Source organism: Eptatretus burgeri, chromosome 13 (genome assembly GCF_056783735.1).
Source record: "Eptatretus burgeri isolate ZD-2024b chromosome 13, Ebu_testis_v1, whole genome shotgun sequence".
NCBI lineage: Eukaryota > Metazoa > Chordata > Myxini > Myxiniformes > Myxinidae > Eptatretus > Eptatretus burgeri.
Window position 1 is genome coordinate 21806656 of NC_140973.1, and position 21231 is coordinate 21827886.

At 47.4% G+C, this 21231-nt stretch overlaps 1 protein-coding gene across 3 annotated transcripts in view; it reads left to right on the forward strand.

Moving 5' to 3' along the window:
• Window positions 1-3385: 3385 nt before the first annotated feature.
• Window positions 3386-21231, forward strand: part of LOC147014042 (synaptoporin-like) — a 42548-nt gene continuing 24702 nt past the window's right edge. Inside the window, exons 1-3 of one of the 3 annotated variants that reach the window (XM_085851626.1) lie at window positions 3386-3730; window positions 3919-4055; window positions 4226-4494. In XM_085851626.1, coding sequence (XP_085707752.1) covers window positions 4396-4494 — 99 coding nt within the window. In that variant the 5' untranslated portion in view covers window positions 3386-3730; window positions 3919-4055; window positions 4226-4395. The remainder of the gene's footprint in view (window positions 3731-3918; window positions 4056-4225; window positions 4495-21231) is intronic. The other 2 variants (XM_085851627.1, XM_085851629.1) reach the window with 2 other exon arrangements.

Below are 21231 nucleotides of genomic sequence, written 5' to 3' on the forward strand. Positions count from 1 at the left end.
CTCCTGAAGGTCGTGGGTGTTTCTTGTGTTCATAAATACCACTGATATAGCATTGATTAAAATGTTATCAGGATTTTCATATTCACAGTCCGGGAGAATGAGATGCACGTCAAAATTACAAAAAGACTCATTGCTACCTTGCTTGTGTTGCTTTGGCCTGTGTCAAGCTCTGCTTTTAGCCTATCGTGGTCAGACAAAAGCTTCAAAATTTTCAAGAACTTTTTCTGGGTTGTCTTTCTCACCTTCATCTCAGATTCATGTCTGGTAAACCTCTCTGCCCTCCTGACCGATCAATGTTCCCAGACAGCCGGCATTTTCTTTGTTTCTCAATAGAACCAAGGGCCCAGAGACCACACACCCCACGTGGTTCTTGAATATTCTAAATTCAGAGTACAAATCCGTACTATCTCAATCAATCATGGGGTGATTGAAGTTAATGTTTGTCATATTTCACAAAAAAGGTTCACAGATTGATCGATGGATTGTGTCGAAGCCCAGATTTTATGATTATAACAGACGTTCTGACACCATGTAATGTTCTACTGCACATGGACTGGTTCTTGAATCCGATCACCTGCATATGGACCGATTCTTGAATCCAACAACCTGCACATGGACTGGTTCTTGAATCCAATCACCTGTATATGGACCAGTTCTTGAATCCAATAACCTGCATATTGACCAGTTCTTGAATCCAATCACCTGCATATGGACTGGTTCTTGAATCCAATCACCTGCATATGGACCGGTTCTTGAATCTGATCAACTGCACATGAACTGGTTCTTGAATCCGATCACCTGTATATGGACCGGTTCTTGAATCAGATCACTTGCACATGGACGGTGGTTCTTGCATCAGATCATCTCCAGAGGGACCACCCATGACTTCTCAGTTCGATACAAGTTACGATTCTTACAAATACGCTTTTTTGGTATGCAAAGTCAAGGCTCTTGGAAGAGCCACCGTATAACTCAGAATGGATCAGGCCACAACAGAAATAGAGGGGTGGGGACATCAACTGCAGAATTGAGAGACAAAATAAAAGGGAGAAGGATGAATAATGGGTGTTAAGAGAAATGAGGGGTAGGGGAGGATGCACAGGGTGGACAAGATAGATGCAGAAGCAAACTCAGGAAGGAAAAACTTGAAATTTGAAAAGAGGTGTACTCGGGGAATGGGGTGGGGGGATTAACAGGTGTAGAAAAGATCATGGTTTTGGATGGGGGACAATCTGACATAGTGGTGAACAGCTGTCTTGAAGACCTGGACGTAAGGATGGGATTGAAGAGAATGTGGAAGTTGGTGCCACGATAAGAATGAGTAGAGGTGAGCAGTTTCATTAACTTGCTCACCACAAACTGCAGAAAACTTGTTCATCATATTCGACGTCAAGCACATGACCTCTCAAGTAATAAGAGAGAGATGACATATTGGTAAGTGATGTCGTGTATTGATCGGGAGATCACGGGACATTACCGTGGACCCCGATACCCAAAGGCCGGTGTGAAAGCATCACCCATGGACTTTCAGAGGTTTACTCCAGTCTTGGACATCACCGTTTCTACCTTGATGACATCAGCAGGACAAGAAAAGGTTTCTCAATGAAACTTGCTAACAAACCTCTTTAATGTAACGATCTGCAAGGACTCGAGGAAGAAGACCTACCTTCGCTAAAACCACAACAACAATAAAAAAAACTTCACCCCTGGAGATAGTAAGAAATACTGTGAAGGTAGAAATTATGTGTTTGAACATTCCTAATGGATCTCATGATGCATGACCATCTCACTGAGGGGTTCTCACAATGGAGGACCATGGAACATCATCCAATCATTCCATTAAAGGTCTGAAATTCTTAGGATTATAGATAACGACCCTGAAGGTGTCTTGGGGCTGATAATTGATAGCTGAGAGGTCGTGCACCCTCCTTTGAGTTGTTGTCTGGGTTCGATGTTCGACTTGACCTCAAGCCATCATTTGTTATTCGCAGGTATCCACCGGATGGGGCTTTGCCAGGTGTCTTGTCTGCGAGGACGTTGAAGATCCCGCGGTGTGTTTTTTAGATCCTCGTGGAGGATCTCAAGTCTTACTCACGTTGTTCTTCTGCTTCTTCTTGTGGACTTTTTTTGTTTCACAGCCTACAGTTTTCATCGAAACTTCCTGAAACTTGGCATATATATGTAAAAATTCCCTGCGCAGACAGGAACCATCTCCGATTTTGAAAATTCCTCCTAGAAAAAAAAGTTATGACGTCAAAATATCTCCACTAATGGAAATCGCCTAAAAAATTATCTCCGAAACTAGGCAAGCTTTTTGAATTCTGTTTACGGGAATCGAACAGGGCATTAGCAGAGATGAATTACCGCACATATGATACATCACTATGATGTCATATCAATTTTTATGACGTCATTCCTATTTTTTGACATTTTTTGTTTCACAACCCAGAGTTTTCATCGGATCTTCGTGAAACTTGCCATGTATATGCAGAAAGCCCACGCGCAGGCAGGAACCATCTCCGATTTTGGAAATTCTTCCAAGAAAAAAAAAGTTGACGTCATAATATCGCCGCTAATGTAAATCACCTATACCATTATATCCGAAACTAGGCAAGCTGTTTGAATTTTGTTTGCGGGAATCAAGCCGGGCATTAGCACAGATAATTATTTATCGCAAACCTGATACATCACAATGACGTCATATTCGTTTTTATGACGTCATCATTAAGAGGACGAGGATCTTACTTAGCTCATTTTAGCTTGTTCCCAATGTCCGCCATTGTGTGGCGAACTCTTTTATCGAGTTTCATGTTCCTTTTGGGAAGGCAATGGCAAACCACTTCGTGCAATCATCGCAATGAGACCACTTGGGCGCAGTATCTTCGCTCTGTGGAAAGGGTGGGGACTCGTCACTCGATCGTCATCGTGGAATTGCTCAAAAGTACCTGATGATGTGTTTGTCTTGAGGTAAATACGTGTCAGCAGGACACCAGGACGCAGTTAAGTACCGCGTGCCGTGGAAGTTTTTTCCGAGTTGGTTAATTGTGTTCACACAAATTAATGAGTGTGGAGGGCTTGTTACGTTAAAAACAAAAAATCAATTACCATGTTTGTTCGATCCACACAAGGAAACGAACCTGAAGAACAATTCTGTGGGCACACCTGGAATCACGGGAACGATGCTTCTTTTTTTTTTTCAACCTGTTGTAGTAAATCCCGACATCGTGTTGGGCCTGCACGTTGGTATGCAGGAGAAGGATCCGATTATACCGAAATGCAGGATTACAGGAGATATTGATTGGTGTGTGGAGGGGGGGAGTGGCGTGTATCGGCGCGCAACGTGTGCAGCGCTTGAAGAAGAAGAAGAAGAAGATTAGGGGTGGCGTGGATCGGCGCGCAACGAGTGCAGCGCTTGAAGAAGAAGAAGAAGAAGAAGATTAGGGGTGGCGTGGATCGGCGCGCAACGGTGCAGCGCTTGAAGAAGAAGAAGAAGAAGAAGATTAGGGGTGGCGTGGATCGGCGCGCAACGAGTGCAGCGCTAGAAGAAGAAGAAGAAGAAGAAAAAGAAATATCGAGATGAAGAAAGACGGAACAGAGGATTGATAAAAGAGGAAACAATTAGAGTGTATAGAAAGAAAAAAAAGGGGAAGAAAAGAAGAGGTGGCCGAGGGAGATGTGAGGAGGAGAGGTCGTTGATCCCTTCCCGATGTGTATGGTTATTTTCGCTCCGGTAAGCTCGCTTCCATTATTCACATCCCAAATTCTCTCATTTCACCACCGATTCATTTGCTACGCCATTGCTGCTGGAAAAGCGGTTCGCCAGCCTGGCCGGTTCCTTTATTTAATTCTCTCAACAGGTGTCCAACCGGTTGGGCTCGAGCCCCGTTCGTGTGTGTCATGAAATGCCATTTTCCTCAGGTTATGTTTTCCGTGAGCGGTAAGTCGTGGCTCTCGACGCGCGAACTCTCCGAATGATTGAAACACCCGCGATGCGCAAAGGCCTCCGTGAAGCGGCATACCAATCGCGGTTACACACACGGGGACAGGTGATGCAGGTAACCGGTCTGTCCGTGCGTTTGTCCGTCTCGGCGTTTTGAACCCCCTCCGATCTCGGACTGCATTCTGTAACACCCTCCAAGCCCGTTTCCTCATTTTCTCCGTTTAATCGGCACATAAACAGTTATTTACTCAAATGAAGGATTTTATTACATGTTTTTCCGTGGAGGCGACAAAGCGGTGATTTTAGCGCCTTCATCATGCGGATGTCATGGCAACGGCAGCACGATGAGGGGAGTCGGGTGCCACGGGGGATTTGGTGAAGACTTGATCTGATTTGGACTTCAGTTCACGTTCGTGGATCGCAGGAAGGCTCGTGGAGGGTTCTTTTTGTTGAAAATGTCCGATTGTTTCATCCAACCACACCTACACCGCCATCCTGGGCCATATGATGCGAATGTGAAAGAATTCTTCGATCATTCGTTTGAATATATACAGGTAGAGATCAGTTCGGGAGGGGGGGGGGAGGGAAGCGTTGACTTGCTTTTTTTTGTTTTTTCATTCATTCACATGTACAGAAACATCTGTTCGGAATGAATCGATTTAGACTTTATTCATTGATTATATATGTGTATATATATATATATACATATATATATATATATATATATATATATATATATATATATATATATATATATATATATATATATTGCAGACACATTTCTGGAATCAATTCAGGAGCAAACCTACTTGTCTGTGCTCAGATGGCAGAGGGTTGATCAGTAAATCCGTGGCCTAATGTTTCAAAGTAGAAAAAGAACCGTTTTTGGTTAAATCGCTTTTGAAAAGTCAGTCTACGGACTTATTGATCACCCCTCGTACTACTCCGATTGGATCCGTTGAGATCGAACGCAGTTCATACTGTAGTTCCAAGTTTGAGTATGGGAGTGCAATGTCTCTGTCTGTGTCTCTGTGTCTCTGTCTCTGTGTGTCTCTCTCTCTCTCTCTCTCTCTCTCTCTCTCTCTCTCTCTCTCTCTCTCTCTCTCTCTCTCTCTGTCTCTGTCTCTGTCTCTCTCTCTCTCTCTCTCTCTGTCTCTGTCTCTGTCTCTGTCTCTGTCTCTGTCTCTGTCTCTGTCTCTGTCTCTGTCTCTGTCTCTGTCTCTCTCTCTTTCCCTTCATGTCCAGCCTTTTTGGCTGCTTCATTGGTTATGGACGCAGCTATGCCGCTGCCAATGCCCCTATTGCCAGTACACTGGTGCTCATTTTGCAGACCTCAGAAGGATGACAGGCTGAGTCAACCCCCTGGTGTTAATTCAGTGGAAAATGGGACTCTAACTCAGGACCCTAGGACCCAAAGCCACCACCTTAGCCGTGAAGCCAACGCCAGGCTTTGGGAGCCCAGTAAATGGAACACACACGGACACCAGTCCCACAATGTACTATCTGATGCACTGGGCTTGTGTGTAACGCTTTTTCACGTTCTTTATGCTAATTTACCGCATTAGGGGCTCACTTGGCGTTGTGTCATCCATCACAAGTTGTAACAAAAACAACAATGCAAATTGCAAAAGCAAAGGTGAAACATATTTACGAGATGTTATTATCTTTTCCATTTCCTGTGCTGTAAAGGTTCTTGTGTAAGATTTGGCAGAGATTATAGATACAAACTTTACACAACGTTTAAACGATTAATATGATTCGATGTTTTCATACAAACAAACCTGGTTGATTAAAACAATTGATCATATCTTGTTGGCACCTTTATGGGTTTACTATATTTGGTTCCTATTCCTAGTGGTTTCCAAAAATCCCTGACGACATCTCTTCTCATTTCTGAACAATGTCATTAAAAATTAAATAATATATCTTTGGCAATGCAGATTTGAGAGGGAAAAGCTCATTCACATGGAGCAACCGTTCTTGAAAAGCTTTTTTGAGCCTTTATTTTGACAAATGGTCAATTGGTCTCTTTGCTAAACTGGAACACAACCGTGCTCGAGTTTATTGTACCCATCCCTAAATCACAAACCACCCTGTGTAATCAAAATCACAACCTTGTGTAATTAAAAATAACCCAAAGAACAACAATGACAATGCAAAGAGGTGATTAGAATATTTACTCCTGGAAGAGATTAAAAAAAAAAAAAGATGATCGGTAATATTAAATTGAGTAAATAAGCAAGCAAGTATAATATTAAATAAGTGATGCCAAAATAGGTGATTGCAGTTTGTTACCTCGCATTGTTGTTTGTTACCTCCGCCACAGAAGGTGGAAGGAGGTTATGTTTTCACCCATGTCTGTCTGTTTGTGTGCATGATATCTCAAAAAGTTGTGGACAGATTCGGATGAAAGTTGGTGGGCAGGTTGGGTGTGTGACAAGGACAAACTGATTAGATTTTGGTGAAGGTCTGGATCCGGATACAACTACTAGAATTTTTGAAGTGATTCTTCATCATTGAGAGGTCAGGCTAAACCGATATATAGCACGATATCTCAAAAAGTTTTGGATGGATTCGGATGAAACTTGGTAGACAGGTTGGGTGTATGAGAAGGAAGAATTGATTCGATTTTGGTGAAGATCTGAATGCAGATGCAGATACGAGAATTATTAAAAATTATTTAAGTGATTCTTCACCGTTGAGAGATGGGGCCAAAAACGAAATATGGCATGATATTTCAAAAATGTATTGAGCCCAATATGTTTGAGTGGATCAGAATTGCATGGTGGGGGTATGCGCTCTTCCGAGTGTTGTTCAAGTTATATATATCTCGTGGCATGTGGAACATTACGTGACCATGGTAAACCACATGATTCCAGCGATTTGCTCGAATAGCCTCGACATAAAAATGAAAATCGTGTCGATGGAAGTTTGTACACTTATCAACAGTATATATTGTATTATTGGTGTAAAGCCCGTCAAAAATGATGGGGCCAAGGGCATCACCCCCCCCCTCCAATTACCACCATCACAACACAGTTGTTACGAATATAACTCACAGGCTTGTGGATTTACTTTTGTTTCAGAATGGAAAGAATGATTATTTTAGAAACATAAATATTATCAAAGTGATAACGGAATTTCAATGACAGTATAATTACTTATCTGTATATACTGTATTTTTACTGCGAATAAAAATTACTAATGTCTCACCTCCAGTGTGAAAGTTATGAAAACAACTGAAATGGTCATGCAATCAGCCCAAATTCAGATGCATCATGTAAAAGTTTTCGATGGTATAAATTCAACTTTCCTGAGTGGAAGCAAAATGGCGAATGGCACTAACACTGTTATTGCATGTGCTTCCTTTCAGTGACAAATGCGACGCCACTTCTGTGAATGTGAGGTCACTTCCTGCATGACAGAGAATTAAATACACAGGACTTATATATATATATATATATATATATATATATATATATATATATATATATATATATATATATATATATATATATATATATATATATATATATATATATATATATATATACACATATATTGTTACGGATTCGCGCCCGCCGGCGTGCGACGGCCACGTAACTCGAATCGCGGCACGTCGCCCACCGGACGGACAATCCAGTCGTGACCCTCTCGGACTAACGCCGGGAACCAGTCACGGGTGGACCTTTCGGTCTCACCGCGATCGAGCCAATCAGCCCCCGCGTGGGATAGGGTTGCTCGCCAAATTCGACCTACCTAAGTACCCACGCGGAGGGTAGACCGGGCGATCGCACCTCGCCGCAGGTCGACTTCGGACACGGGCCACTTAAGCGACCCGGTCCGTACTATCGGAATAACCGAGCGGTGTTATCGTCGACCTCGACGGTTCGATTAATTATCGGGCGTATTCAGCCCGCTACCAACCCTTTACGTGAAGCAAGATGAGGATTCAATGAAGGAAATGACGAAGCGAAGCGGGAAACAGTTCAACACAAAGCACATTTATTCGCGGCACACGGGAAGCACACATATACAATTCCACCAAATGCACACAGAAAAGAAAAACACAATGCAATTTACACAAAAAGCAAATGTAAAAGCGAGGACACAATGCAGAGCTAATACCGACTACCGAGCACACGGCAACACTTATACAATTCTACTTCACAGACGGCGCCGACAACACATACCCAAAACCAAGGAAAAGAATACCCTCAAGGATGAGGCGGGCCTGAGGCCGAGACCGGGTCGGGCCTACCCGTCTGGTGATGAGACGCGGAGCGGCGATGGTGCCTCAACTCCGCGGGCCTCGCGGGCAGTGTCTGGTAGGGGGTGGGAAAGGGGCCCCCTTGGTCGCACTATCTCAGCGCGGGGGGAAACAGGAGGGGGTTGCTGATGCTCGGGGTATAGAGGATTTTTATTGCCCCGCAACGAGCGTCTCCACCTCGGCCAGGTCGCGCTGTCGGCCTCCCTGGGGTGCAGCTCCCTGCACGACGCGAGCACCCCCTCGTCTGCCCTCGCCGCCTCTCCACAGCTCCGTCCCCTCCGTTCCGACTCCAACGCACACGACGACCAGCTCCTTCTTGCCAACTCCACCGCCCGCGAAGTCTTGACTCTCTGTTCCCTCTCGACTCTCCTACTCTACTACTCTCTGGACTGACGAACACGGTCGCTTTTATCAGCCCCGTGGCTTCGCCCTCTCATCTTTGACCCCCTCCCTTCGACCTTTCACCTCGCTCCCCATTGGCCCGAGAAAAAGTGGGCGTGAATGCTTTTTGATCCATAAATTTGCATATATCGATCGCCCTCCAACGCCCTGGAGGCGGGGCCAAATCGCCCCTCGCTCACCGATTGGACGGCAAAAAGTGGGCGTGTGTCGTTTTTGATCCGTTTTTGAAGCACAAAATCCGTGATTTTGTACACGCTGTTCGGCGCGCGCCCTGCACGAGTCCAACACCGGTACCCACAGGCGGCGCAAGAACGGTGGCGATGCGACGGTTGCGAGGTGTGACGTGAAGGTCGTGGCGGTTGTGGTGAAGCGGTGGTTGGTGGTGGTAACAATGGCGGTTGGTCCAAATTAAAGATAGTAAAAGAAAAACGGCTATCCTGAAGAGTCGCAGCACGCATAAATGGCATGTATTCCCACTAGACAACGGGTTTGGGCCTAACTACACATGTACTTACCGAGATACCTCACCGAAGGGACCTGAATGGTGGTTTGCGAATTTGGTAACCACAACACTACCCCCTCCCCTTTTTACAGACTCGTCCTGAGTCGTCAAATTTTCGTGTGCCATCATGTGTAGTTTTCCCCTAGTACATTTTACCTACGGATCCCTGAGTGCGACATTCATGGTATTCGTGTCCCCAAAATAAATAACCTGAGGGCTGCGTAACTATCTTAACAAACTCACTCACACGGACGACTTAAATAAAATTGCCGGCGCTAGACAGACATGCCGGGGGCGCACTCATATTTACAGTACATCTTAACCTTAACTTACAAATTTTACACTAAACCATGGCCCAGGATCATTGAACTCTGCAAAAAGAAAGCAGTTAGCAGGGAGCCAGGCTGCCCGCATGCAGTCTCTGGCTCAAACAATGCAGGTGACAGGGAACGTGGCTGGCTGCTCACACGCAGTCCAAGGCCTTCCCTTTTGAACTGAACGCAGTGAACCACAACGGTGCATGGGCTGCACAAACGCAGTCTCCGTGCCAGCTCAAGTGGCACACGCAATGAGCACAACGAATGGATGCATGAACACAAACACGGTGCACGGGCCGCCACTGCAGGCCCGTGTTGTAGCTGCCAACGGGGCAGTTCTCGCAGCTTGCAAACTGTTGCCTTGCGGATCCTGGCGCACATGGAAATGAACAGGGGGGGGGGCAAAGCAAAATTGAACGGGGCTGGTGAACATGGGCAGTGGGCATGGCATGGCAAAGGTGAGCAGGCAAACACAGCCCGCAGAAGAAGGCCGCTGCAGGCAAACACAGCCGGCAGACGAACTGGCCGGCACAGGCCTCGAAGAAAAACAGCCAGCAGATGAACTGGCCGGCACAGGCCTTGCAGCACACAGCTGCCGATGAAGTTGGCCGGCCTCCGCCTTGAAGCAAAACACGGCCAGCCGATGAAGTTGGCCAGCCTTTGCCGTTCAGTGGAGGTTGGTGGAGGGAGTGCGGTGGTGCTGGCCACTTGGAAGGCGGGCTCGGACCTACCTACCTGTCTCCCTCCCAACCTATCGCCTTTGCCTGTCACTGTACATACCCACTCCCTTAATTTGTCAAACCCCAATTTAGCCCCAACTTAATTTTTTGTTGTTTTTATTTTTACTTCCCCACTATAAATCGTCCCCTAACCCCCTTTATCGTCCTTGTTCGGCTAACCTATCCTGTCACCTAGCCTACTCCCAACCCCTACGTTCCCTTCCCGGAGGGGAATAAGGGAGAGCTAACGTCCTGTGTCGAGGCCCAACTCAAGCCTCAGAATGGCCTCCCCAGAGTTCGGCGATCTAACCCAAAGTGGGTCCAGCGGCCCACAACGACAGCGAGGGGATGGATGGTGCGGAGGGGTACATCTCCTAATCTACCCTAACCATTTAACCATTAAACTACCCCGGGGCTTTCAACAAGCGCCTTTCGCTTAAACTATTGGTTCTAACAACCCAGATTCCCGTCGCCTGTGTTGGTGTCCTCACAATTTCGGGCCTCGCCCCCCAATTTTCTCTCCGTGCCCTCACACGGTCTCCTGGCTGGGACACGTGGCTCCCTTTGGCAGGCACGACCCTCTGCCGATTCTCCCGCTATGGCACCCCCGGGCACTACACTGCCTCCGAGCCTACCAGCTCCCTAACACCGGGGAGTGCCCCCCATGGCACCTCCCCTGAAACGCACACGTGGCAGGCCGGCCTCCCGGGCCCCTTTCCGAGGGTCACCCGTGCCCACAACACTGCCCACGCGGCTAATGGCGCCCCGGGCCCCCGCACCAAGCAGGCGCACCCGTGCCCACTACGCTATCCCGGCCCCCCATGGGCCCTTGGCCTACCGCGGCCGACTAGCCTGGTGCCCGGGGTACCCACTCAGCGATACTCACCTTTCGCAGCCACGCTCCCAAGCCCGTCAACAGGGCTCCTGCACCACTCCAAATGGGTCTCGAGCCTACTTTCCCACCAACAACAAAACGACCTCCATTTTTCAATTTGACTAACCCAGCTAACTCACTCTACACTGACCCCGGGGTCCCTTGGGCGGGAGTCACTCCTCCCCCCAATCACTCATCGCACCATGCATTCCCCATTCGCTCCATTCACACAGACCCGCTGGCCTCACTCACTCAACATGTACACGTACTCACCTCACAACTCACCAACAACTCTTCAACACACTTACCGCTGAATTCTGCCATCCTTCTAACTACATCCCCTAACTAACTCGTGCTCCCACGTCGTCCCTTAAACTAGTAGCACGTTCCTTTTAACCTACGTAGCTAAGCTACGTCCCCTCTACACATCCAAAGTCTGTCTCTGTCTCCAAAGTAATCCCATTTTATTTCCCAACCTAAATCTGGCTACAATCCCTCTAACTAATCCATTCCACGGACTCCATGAGGACTTACCCCTGCCCCATGAAGTCGGTCTAACTAAGCTAACCCTTCCCCCTAACTAGTTTCCATCCTGTGCCCCGGGTAAGGGGGTCTTCCACCCCTTGCCCAGGAATCCTGTGCACCCGAAAGTGAGGCTTGCTTTTTTTTTTTTTTCTTTACATGCGCAGCGCCAGCGCGGCAACTCGCGCACTTTGCACCTGCCCGTGACGTCATGCAGCTGCACGTGTTCCTCGTCCCTCTTTGGACGGTTCCATCCGGCAGAGATACCCCTCCTGCCGGATTCCAACCCCACGTGCAGCCATGGCGTCACCGTGCGCATACAAAAAAACACAAGCCCCACGTCTCGAGGGGTTCCCCACGCGAACACATGTGCTTTGCCCGTTGGAGCTTAACACACACGATCGCGTGGAGAACCCGTCCGGTCCAAATCCATTTACCTGCCTAAACTTTGTCCGTCCGCGGGATCGGCAAATCCACCGCTGGCGTTTCCGGACCGGGACTTCACTCTCGCAAGCGAGCACGTGGTGGTCTCGTGCGTTGCACAGCACGAACCTCGTACTCGCGGCTGGGTGAACCCGGCACGGTCCCCGAAACAACTACAGCCGCTACTCGGCTTTCTCTCCTCTGTCGCCGTCTCAGTCTCCATTCCACCCACGCACACCTGCGTGTTACGACGCACACAGTCCACTCCATCACATTCACACCGGGAGATGCGGCTGCGTGCTCCCGCATGCCAACCGACATCTCCCTCACATACCGCTCTCTCACACACACGGTCTCCCTTGCACACAGCGACCTTGCACACGGCCGTTCACTCACGCGTGCGGGGCACTCACCCGCGGTGCCTCTCTCGCACTCCGTGCCTCATCCACACACGCGGGGGCACTCAACCGCTGTGCCTCATCCACACACCGTGCCTCACTCACACACGCGAGGGCACTCACCCGCGGTGCCTCATTCACACACACGGCGACACTCACACACGGTGCCTCATCCACACACGGCGTGCTGGGAAGCACGTACCCTGGCACTATCGCCACCACACCACTCACACACGGGGTCGCTTCCACACACGGGGACGCACTCACACCTTGCACCACACACACAGGGACAACCACACTGGGGATTTGTGTCCCCACAAGGGTCTCCGGGGCCTCTATACCCCCCAAGCTCTCCGTGCACCCGTCCACAGCACTCGTCCCCTCAACCTCGCAAAGCACGACCGAACTCACCTGGTCGTGACTCGCCTCAAGGGGGCATACTCCCTCCCCTCGTTCCTGGAGGCCATCCAGGTGCTCGCACTGGGTCTCTACCCAGTCCGCCAGCTCACCCCCATTATCCTCTACTACCTGTGTGTGTGTGTGTGCGTCACTTACCCCGTCTTCATCGTGTAGTCTTTCCTCTATTTTTTCTATCTCCCGTGTCTCTGCCAACTCTTCACCCTTTACCTCTCTTGTCTCAACTATTATTTCCGTTGTCATCATTTCGTGTCTCGTCTCACACGTTTTGGTCTCCCCATTTAATTTTTCCCTTTTGGTCACCGTCGATTCCTCTGTCATGACCCTCGCCCAACACGCCCCCCGAATTATTTTTTTACCCGCCTCCACCGCGGGCCTGTCAGCCGTTGCACCCCCTTCCAGCTCGTTTGCTCCTACACGTGGAGTCCCCATTCCCAGCTCCCTGGTCACGGCCTTCATGCCCGCCTGCAGGCATCGGCCCATGTTCTGCGTCTCACCCCTTAGTTCTTTCATTTCTTTTTTCATTTGCTTGTTCATTTTGTTTGTGTTTGTATCCATCTTTTCGTTTATTTGTTGTGTATTCGCATCCATCTTTTCGTTCATGTTCGCATTTATCTTTTCGTTCATTTCGTTTTTCATTTCATTTGTCATTGCCGCCAGCATGGCGCATAGCTGGGCCATGTCGGGTGCGCTTGGGTGAGCCGTTTCGGCAAGGGTCGGGGAAGGGTTTTGGTGGAGAGGGGGGGGAAGGTGTCATACACCGCGGCCGCTGCCGCACCCATTTCGGGCTCTGGGTTCAGTTGGGCGAGTCCGTGTTCCTGCACAATCAACATTTCCTGCTCGGGGATTCCATCCTGGGCCATGGATTCTACATTACTATTACACATACCTAATCCACCCGGCACCCGCTCGCCTTGAGACGCCATCTTGCTTCTCGTGAAGGGTTAATTTAGCTCGCCCGTAATTTGGAGGGAATCGGGGGTCGCTTCTCTCACCCCTGGACCGATTCCCGTGAATTTAGCTGGAGACAGGAGAGCCCGTTTTCCTGTTCTCCGATACCAGTGCCGCGAGGAGGGCGATGGATTTGTATCGCACGACCTGACACCAGTGTTACGGTATTCGCGCCCGCCGGCGTGCTGACGGCCACGTAACTCGAATCGCGGCACGTCGCCCACCGGACGGACAATCCAGTCGTGACCCTCTCGGACTAACGCCGGGAACCAGTCACGGGTGGACCTTTCGGTCTCACCGCGATCGAGCCAATCAGCCCCCGCGTGGGATAGGGTTGCTCGCCAAATTCGACCTACCTAAGTACCCACGCGGAGGGTAGACCGGGCGATCGCACCTCGCCGCAGGTCGACTTCGGACACGGGCCACTTAAGCGACCCGTTCCGTACTATCGGGATAACCGAGCGGTGTTATCGTCGACCTCGACGGTTCGATTAATTATCGGGCGTATTCAGCCCGCTACCAACCCTTTACGTGAAGCAAGATGAGGATTCAATGAAGGAAATGACGAAGCGAAGCGGGAAACAGTTCAACACAAAGCACATTTATTCGCGGCACACGGGAAGCACACATATACAATTCCACCAAATGCACACAGAAAAGAAAAACACAATGCAATTTACACAAAAAGCAAATGTAAAAGCGAGGACACAATGCAGAGCTAATACCGACTACCGAGCACACGGCAACACTTATACAATTCTACTTCACAGACGGCGCCGACAACACATACCCAAAACCAAGGAAAAGAATACCCTCAAGGATGAGGCGGGCCTGAGGCCGAGACCGGGTCGGGCCTACCCGTCTGGTGATGAGACGCGGAGCGGCGATGGTGCCTCAACTCCGCGGGCCTCGCGGGCAGTGTCTGGTAGGGGGTGGGAAAGGGGCCCCCTTGGTCGCACTATCTCAGCGCGGGGGGAAACAGGAGGGGGTTGCTGATGCTCGGGGTATAGAGGATTTTTATTGCCCCGCAACGAGCGTCTCCACCTCGGCCAGGTCACGCTGTCGGCCTCCCTGGGGTGCAGCTCCCTGCACGACGCGAGCACCCCCTCGTCTGCCCTCGCCGCCTCTCCACAGCTCCGTCCCCTCCATTCCGACTCCAACGCACACGACGACCAGCTCCTTCTTGCCAACTCCACCGCCCGCGAAGTCTTGACTCTCTGTTCCCTCTCGACTCTCCTACTCTACTACTCTCTGGACTGACGAACACGGTCGCTTTTTATCAGCCCCGTGGCTTCGCCCTCTCATCTTTGACCCCCTCCCTTCGACCTTTCACCTCGCTCCCCATTGGCCCGAGAAAAAGTGGGCGTGAATGCTTTTTGATCCATAAATTTGCATATATCGATCGCCCTCCAACGCCCTGGAGGCGGGGCCAAATCGCCCCTCGCTCACCGATTGGACGGCAAAAAGTGGGCGTGTGTCGTTTTTGATCTGTTTTTGAAGCACAAAATCCGTGATTTTGCACACGCTGTTCGGCGCGCGCCCTGCACGAGTCCAACACCGGTACCCACAGGCGGCGCAAGAACGGTGGCGATGCGACGGTTGCGAGGTGTGACGTGAAGGTCGTGGCGGTTGTGGTGAAGCGGTGGTTGGTGGTGGTAACAATGGCGGTTGGTCCAAATTAAAGATAGTAAAAGAAAAACGGCTATCCTGAAGAGTCGCAGCACGCATAAATGACATGTATTCCCACTAGACAACGGGTTTGGGCCTAACTACACATGTACTTACCGAGATACCTCACCTAAGGGACCTGAATGGTGGTTTGCGAATTTGGTAACCACAACAATATATATATATATATATATATATATATATATATATATATATATATATATATATATATATATATATATATATATATATATATATATATATATATATATATATATATATATATATATATACTTGCAGAGTACCCACCCTATGGGCGATCTTGTTCCAAGCATGCAACACGTTCATCTGACACATACCTTTATTTGGGCGATGTATTGGCAAGTGACAGCTCTGTATAGGAAAAATAAATAATCCAGGTTACGTGCATGAAGCAAAAACATCCGTACTGCTTATAATTAAAAATACCTCACTGCAGTAGAAAACGTGACGACAGGAATACTGCACTGTAAATTGTGGAGACTTATAACACCCTCCCCCATCTGGAGGGAGTACTACATGATACACATTTACCTAGAGAATGTGTCCTCCCCCCCCTCACCTCCTCAAGACCACTGGCAAAGTTTAAAAAAAACAAAAAACCCTATACATTAATTGTGATTTTGCTGATCATCTGCAGCAAGTCTGGATGTAATTGGCCCAGAATTGTAGGAGTATCCCCACAAACAAACCCACAAACACCAGTTTGTAAATTATGGTAAGGATAGATTATTGGGGAATGAAAGAATATCATACCTTATAAAGAAAGGTATGCACACTCGTCTTTGAACTGTCTAGCCTGGGTTTGAATCTCGATCCAGCTGTAAATTGCTATTTCGCGTGTAGAGCGTGTAGAGCGAGGCATCAATGTGTGCACCAAACATCGAAAAGAAGTTAACCCAGAGATTCCGTGTGTGTCAACATTGGTTGTTGGTAGATGTTAAGGATCCCACAATGTCTTTCAAAAAGAGTAGATGAGTTATCGCCAGCTCCCTGGCCAAATGCCTGTCATGTATGAACGTCAAGCCTGGCCAGCAGTTCTGGAAAGAAATGGGCCAGAATCGATCCCCTCAACCAACCCCATAAGGTGAGAGTAATTGGGGCCATTAAAGAACAAGGACAAATGTGTCCAAGAACCACGTCCTAAAGGTTTTGTCTTCACCAGAAGAAGAAGAAGAAGAAGAAGAAGAAGAAGAAGAAGAAGAAGAAGAAGAAGAAGAAGAAGAAGAAGAAGAGAAAAAAAAAAACAACAATTTCCGATATTTCGTCATGTGCCTTGATGGAGCCAATAGCGAGACCCGTCCTGGACGATCGTCGTTCATGACGAGAAAATAGTGTATTTACGAAATAACTACACATTATATGGAATAATCTTTAAATAGTAATGTGAACTTTTCGAAACTTCAAAGCAAATGTCCGAATGTATTTAAAAGTTCATGATAGACGCTCTCAAAAGGCACCCTCAATGCGAGGATGTGTGCGGGTGTTTAGTATTTAAGGAGATCCGGATCCTGTATATAAAAGAGCCGAGTCCTAAAGGTTTTGTCTTCAGAAGAAGAAGTACACGGAGCTCTCTTGGAGCCCCGTCTCTCTTAGAGCAAGTGAGACGCGGCTAAGAATGAATAATCTATATATTAATACTGAAGGACCAATTTTGTGCTCCTCCTAGCGGTCGCGTCACGTTTTTCTCAGTACTGTGACCTGGACTGAAAGAAACTTCGTACCTGTAAGAGTGCATCACACATTGTGGCAATAGTCAACTTTCAACTCTGAGACAGAATAAACACTTTTCGTTTTACATTCGTTTACATGGCGACGTGTGACGTCACCGCTGAGAGGCGTCAGGACGTCATGACATCATAGGTCATTCGCTGACGTCATTATGTCTGTCGTCAACAGACCGTTACTGCTGAGAGGTGTAATTCCACTCCTCGAAAATAGCGTCTGCAATGTAAAACCCTCTTCTGCACATGCTGACAACCTCAGAATGTGAATTTGACACAAAAAATGTAACAATAAACATTGTATCTTCCATATATTAATACTGAAAGACCAATTTTGTGCTCCTCCAAGCGGTCACGTCACGTTTTTCTCGGTACTGTGACCTGGACTGAAAGAAACTTCGTACTGTAAGAGTGCATCACACATAGTAGCAATAGTCAAATTTCAACTCTGAAACAGAATAAACACTTTTCGTTGAGACGGAGGCGAGGAGTGAAGAGGTGGGGGCGGGGGATGAAGAGACCGGGGCAGGGAGTGAAGAGGCGGGGGGCAAGGTAAGCAAATTTTTGGGCGGGGGTAAGCAAATTGAAAGCGGGAGCTGGGGTGAATTAGGCGGGGTTGAGTGTGAGGGGTTGGACAGGGGGTGGGGGCAAGTGTGGCGTGGAATCAAGAGACAGGGGGGCGGGTAGTGAAGAGGAGGAGGTGGGGCCAGGGTAATTAAATTTTTGGGTGGGGGAAAGCAAATTGAAGGCGAGGGGGGGGAATGGGGCAGTGGCGGGGGATGAGTAGGCGGGGGCAAGCACGCCCTGTCCAGTCCATGTCCCTTGAGTGTGGGTGAGCTGGTGAGGGTGGTTGAATGAACGGAATCCGTCTGTGACAGGGTTTCGGCTAGTATATTATTTACTTGACTTGATCAGACTATTTAGTCCACTGCAGGACGATGACCTCCCAAAACATGGTCCATTCTATTCTATTTGATGGCATTGCACTCCAATAATTTTTCAATTTCATCTCTCCATCTGATCTTTAGTCTACCTCTGCCTCTTCCAGGGCCTTCTCTAGGTTGCCCGTTTTGTAAATGATGTTGTACACTCTTCTTGCTACCTGTCCTGCCCAGTTCCATTTCAGATTTTTGATTGTGCCCAGAATATCAAGAAATTTTGTTTTTTGTTTGATCCATTTGTTCCTCCTCTTGTCCCTTTGGTCACGTCAAGACCATCTTTCTGCAGCTAATTTCAAGGTGATCAATTTTAACTCCATGTTCTTTGTTGGAGACCATTTTTCATTGTCATTTGTCATTGCTTGGAGAATACACTGATTGTTAACTTTCCTTTCAGGCACAAAGGTGGTTTGCTTTTTGTGATATTTTTTAATTATGTGGATGTTGTCTGTCCATTTTGCTCTGGTACTCCTCTTCACTTTTTTGTGTATATGCTGTCGAGGCTCATATGAGAGCTAACATACAGAACGTACAACAAGAGGAGCAGGAGACGAGAGGGGTGGGAGAGCGAAGGAAAAAACAGTGTAGAACAGGGAGACATGAGGAGATCTGTGGAAGGGAGAGGGAGGGGTGGGGGTTCACAGAGTAAACAAAATGGACACTACAGGAACTTTCAGGTACTTACATGACAAGGATTTTCAAGACGGAAAGCAGGGAATTTTAAGGAGGTGGGCTTGGGGTGAATTTGCAGGGGTAGAAAAGATCGTGGTTTTGGATGACGAAAGATAAGAGATGGTGGTCAACAGCTGTTTTGAAGACCTGGAGGGAAGAATGGGACTGAAGATAGTGTGGGAGTTTATTTGTTCCAAAGGTGGGGAAAAGGAGGAATGAAACAGTGAAGCTAAGCAGTGGTTCTTGATTTTGGTAGCTTTACCAGAAGGGAATTGCTGGCAGACCTTGAGCATCCTGCGGAAATATGAGGAGGACATATCTCAGACTTAGTAAGGGGGGAGGGGGGGCGAGGCCGGAGAGGAGACGGGAGAATACAGAAAGACCACCGACCTGCCTGCAGTGAGAGAGTGACAGACCCAAAGACTCGGCCTCATTGCGGTAGATACCAATGATCTGAAATGCCTTGGTTTCCACAACGTGAAGCCGAGAAAGGTGAGAGGCGGAAGCACCAGCCCATAGGAGAGAGCAGTACTCCATCAGGCTGTGGACGAAATCTTTGTATGTGGTCAGGAGCTCAGGTGTGCCAAGGAAGGACTTTGCACGACGGAGGATTCCCAATCGGCAACTGGTTTTGGAGGTCAGCTTGGAAATGTGGCTTTCCCAGGAAATATCATGGCAGATAGTGAGATTCGTATCCATTTGCAGAAGTTGACCTGAGGAAATGTAATTGATGGTCTCTTAAATTCTATAAAGATCAATTTGCAGTTGAACATCAGTTTTATCTTTGTTTTACCATTAAAAGCTTGGTGTTGGCTCAATGGTTAAGGTGGCTGTCTTATGATCTTTGGGTCCTGAGTTTGAGCCTCTGTCATTCCATTAAAGATAACAACAGGTGGGTGGACTCAGCCTGTCATCCTTCTGAGGTCAGCAAAATAGGCACCAATTTACTGGGAAGAATGAGCCATTGGAGTATCCTTGTGTCAGAGTGCTGTTTCATCCAAGATTATACCCCCCTAGCCAATGGAAAACTGCCTTGGCAGCCCTGTGCGTCTGAAGCTGCGAAATGAGTGGTCCTTATTTTTCTTCTTCACATCATGTTTAGTCCAATTTTGGACTCTCCAAATTCAGCTTTTCCTCCATGATTTTCAGTTCTTCGGCATTGTTTGAAATGAAAACGGTCATCTTGTGAATCATACGAAGTTTTATCTTTTTCCATCGACATTTATTCCTCTATTTTCGTTATTTTGCTGTTGGACAAACTCCTCCAGACATTTGTTGAACAATTTTGGTGAAATGGTGTCTCCATCTTTGACACCGTGTTCAGTTTCTATCTTTCCACTATTTTAGTCCGGGTTCAAGGCTAATGTTCTTCAATTTTATACCTCGCTTAAAATAATGATGTATCTGGCATTGACATGTCTGTGATGTTAGACCTTGTATCACAGCATTGGTTTCCACACTGTCAAGGCTTTTTCTTAATCAAAGAATGTGAGATATGAAGCAAGTTTATGGGGTTGTTGTTTTTTTTTTTTGTTTTTTTTTTGAGAAGCTGATTTTTTTGTAATAAAGGGATCCATTGTTGCGAGTAGACATCGTCGGAATATAATATCTACAACACAGGATATATCCTCATGAGTCGACCAGATCTAACATTATTATTATTATTGTTATTATTATTCGAAATCCAATTGTGTGCAACATATGCTTAATAGTTTTCAGAATCTATTTATCTTTGACATTTTCCTTTCAAGTCTGGTTGTGAAAATATTTATAAGGTAATTGCGATGCAAAAAAAAAAACTGTTGTTGGGTACTTTTGTGGGGTTATTGTGAGTAAAACTGGCCAATATAAGATCCAAGCGTGAGGGCATTGTGCGGGTGAAACAACCCTCTAATTATATTATACATCATAGTCCTGTGGCAAGGAGGACTTGCACCTGGCTTCGAGAAAGGGGGCCGGGGGGGGGGTGTTGGGGGGTCTGGTTAACATTTGTAGCTTCATGCTACTTGGTACTTTTCACTGTTGTAGCTTTGTTCATTTTGTTTTATTTCACAGTTTCAGAATGTGTGTAGAGGCTTTTTAATATGCGTGTGGGGAAAAAAAAAAATAAAAGGGGAGGGGAAGTGAGACTATAAGAGAAGTGTGAGAAGGCTGAGGTAATGGAGCAGGTCCTGAGTGCTTCAACCTTTGAAAGGCAATGTCGTTGATGCTCTGAGTTCCATCCTTTACAGTCTGCAGCATCCAGGAGCACAATCTATCACCCATGACTCAGGATCCCCAGCCTTCAAATGAGTGTAAAAACTCCATTAAACTCCATGCATCAGTATTTTATTGACAAATAATAATAAGTTCTTAAACATCACTTTTCACGTGGAAGCTATGAGAAATTGAGAAGTGATGTTAAAGGACTTTGATGGAGAAGCAAGCCCACCCATTCACTGATTTTATGTTGACT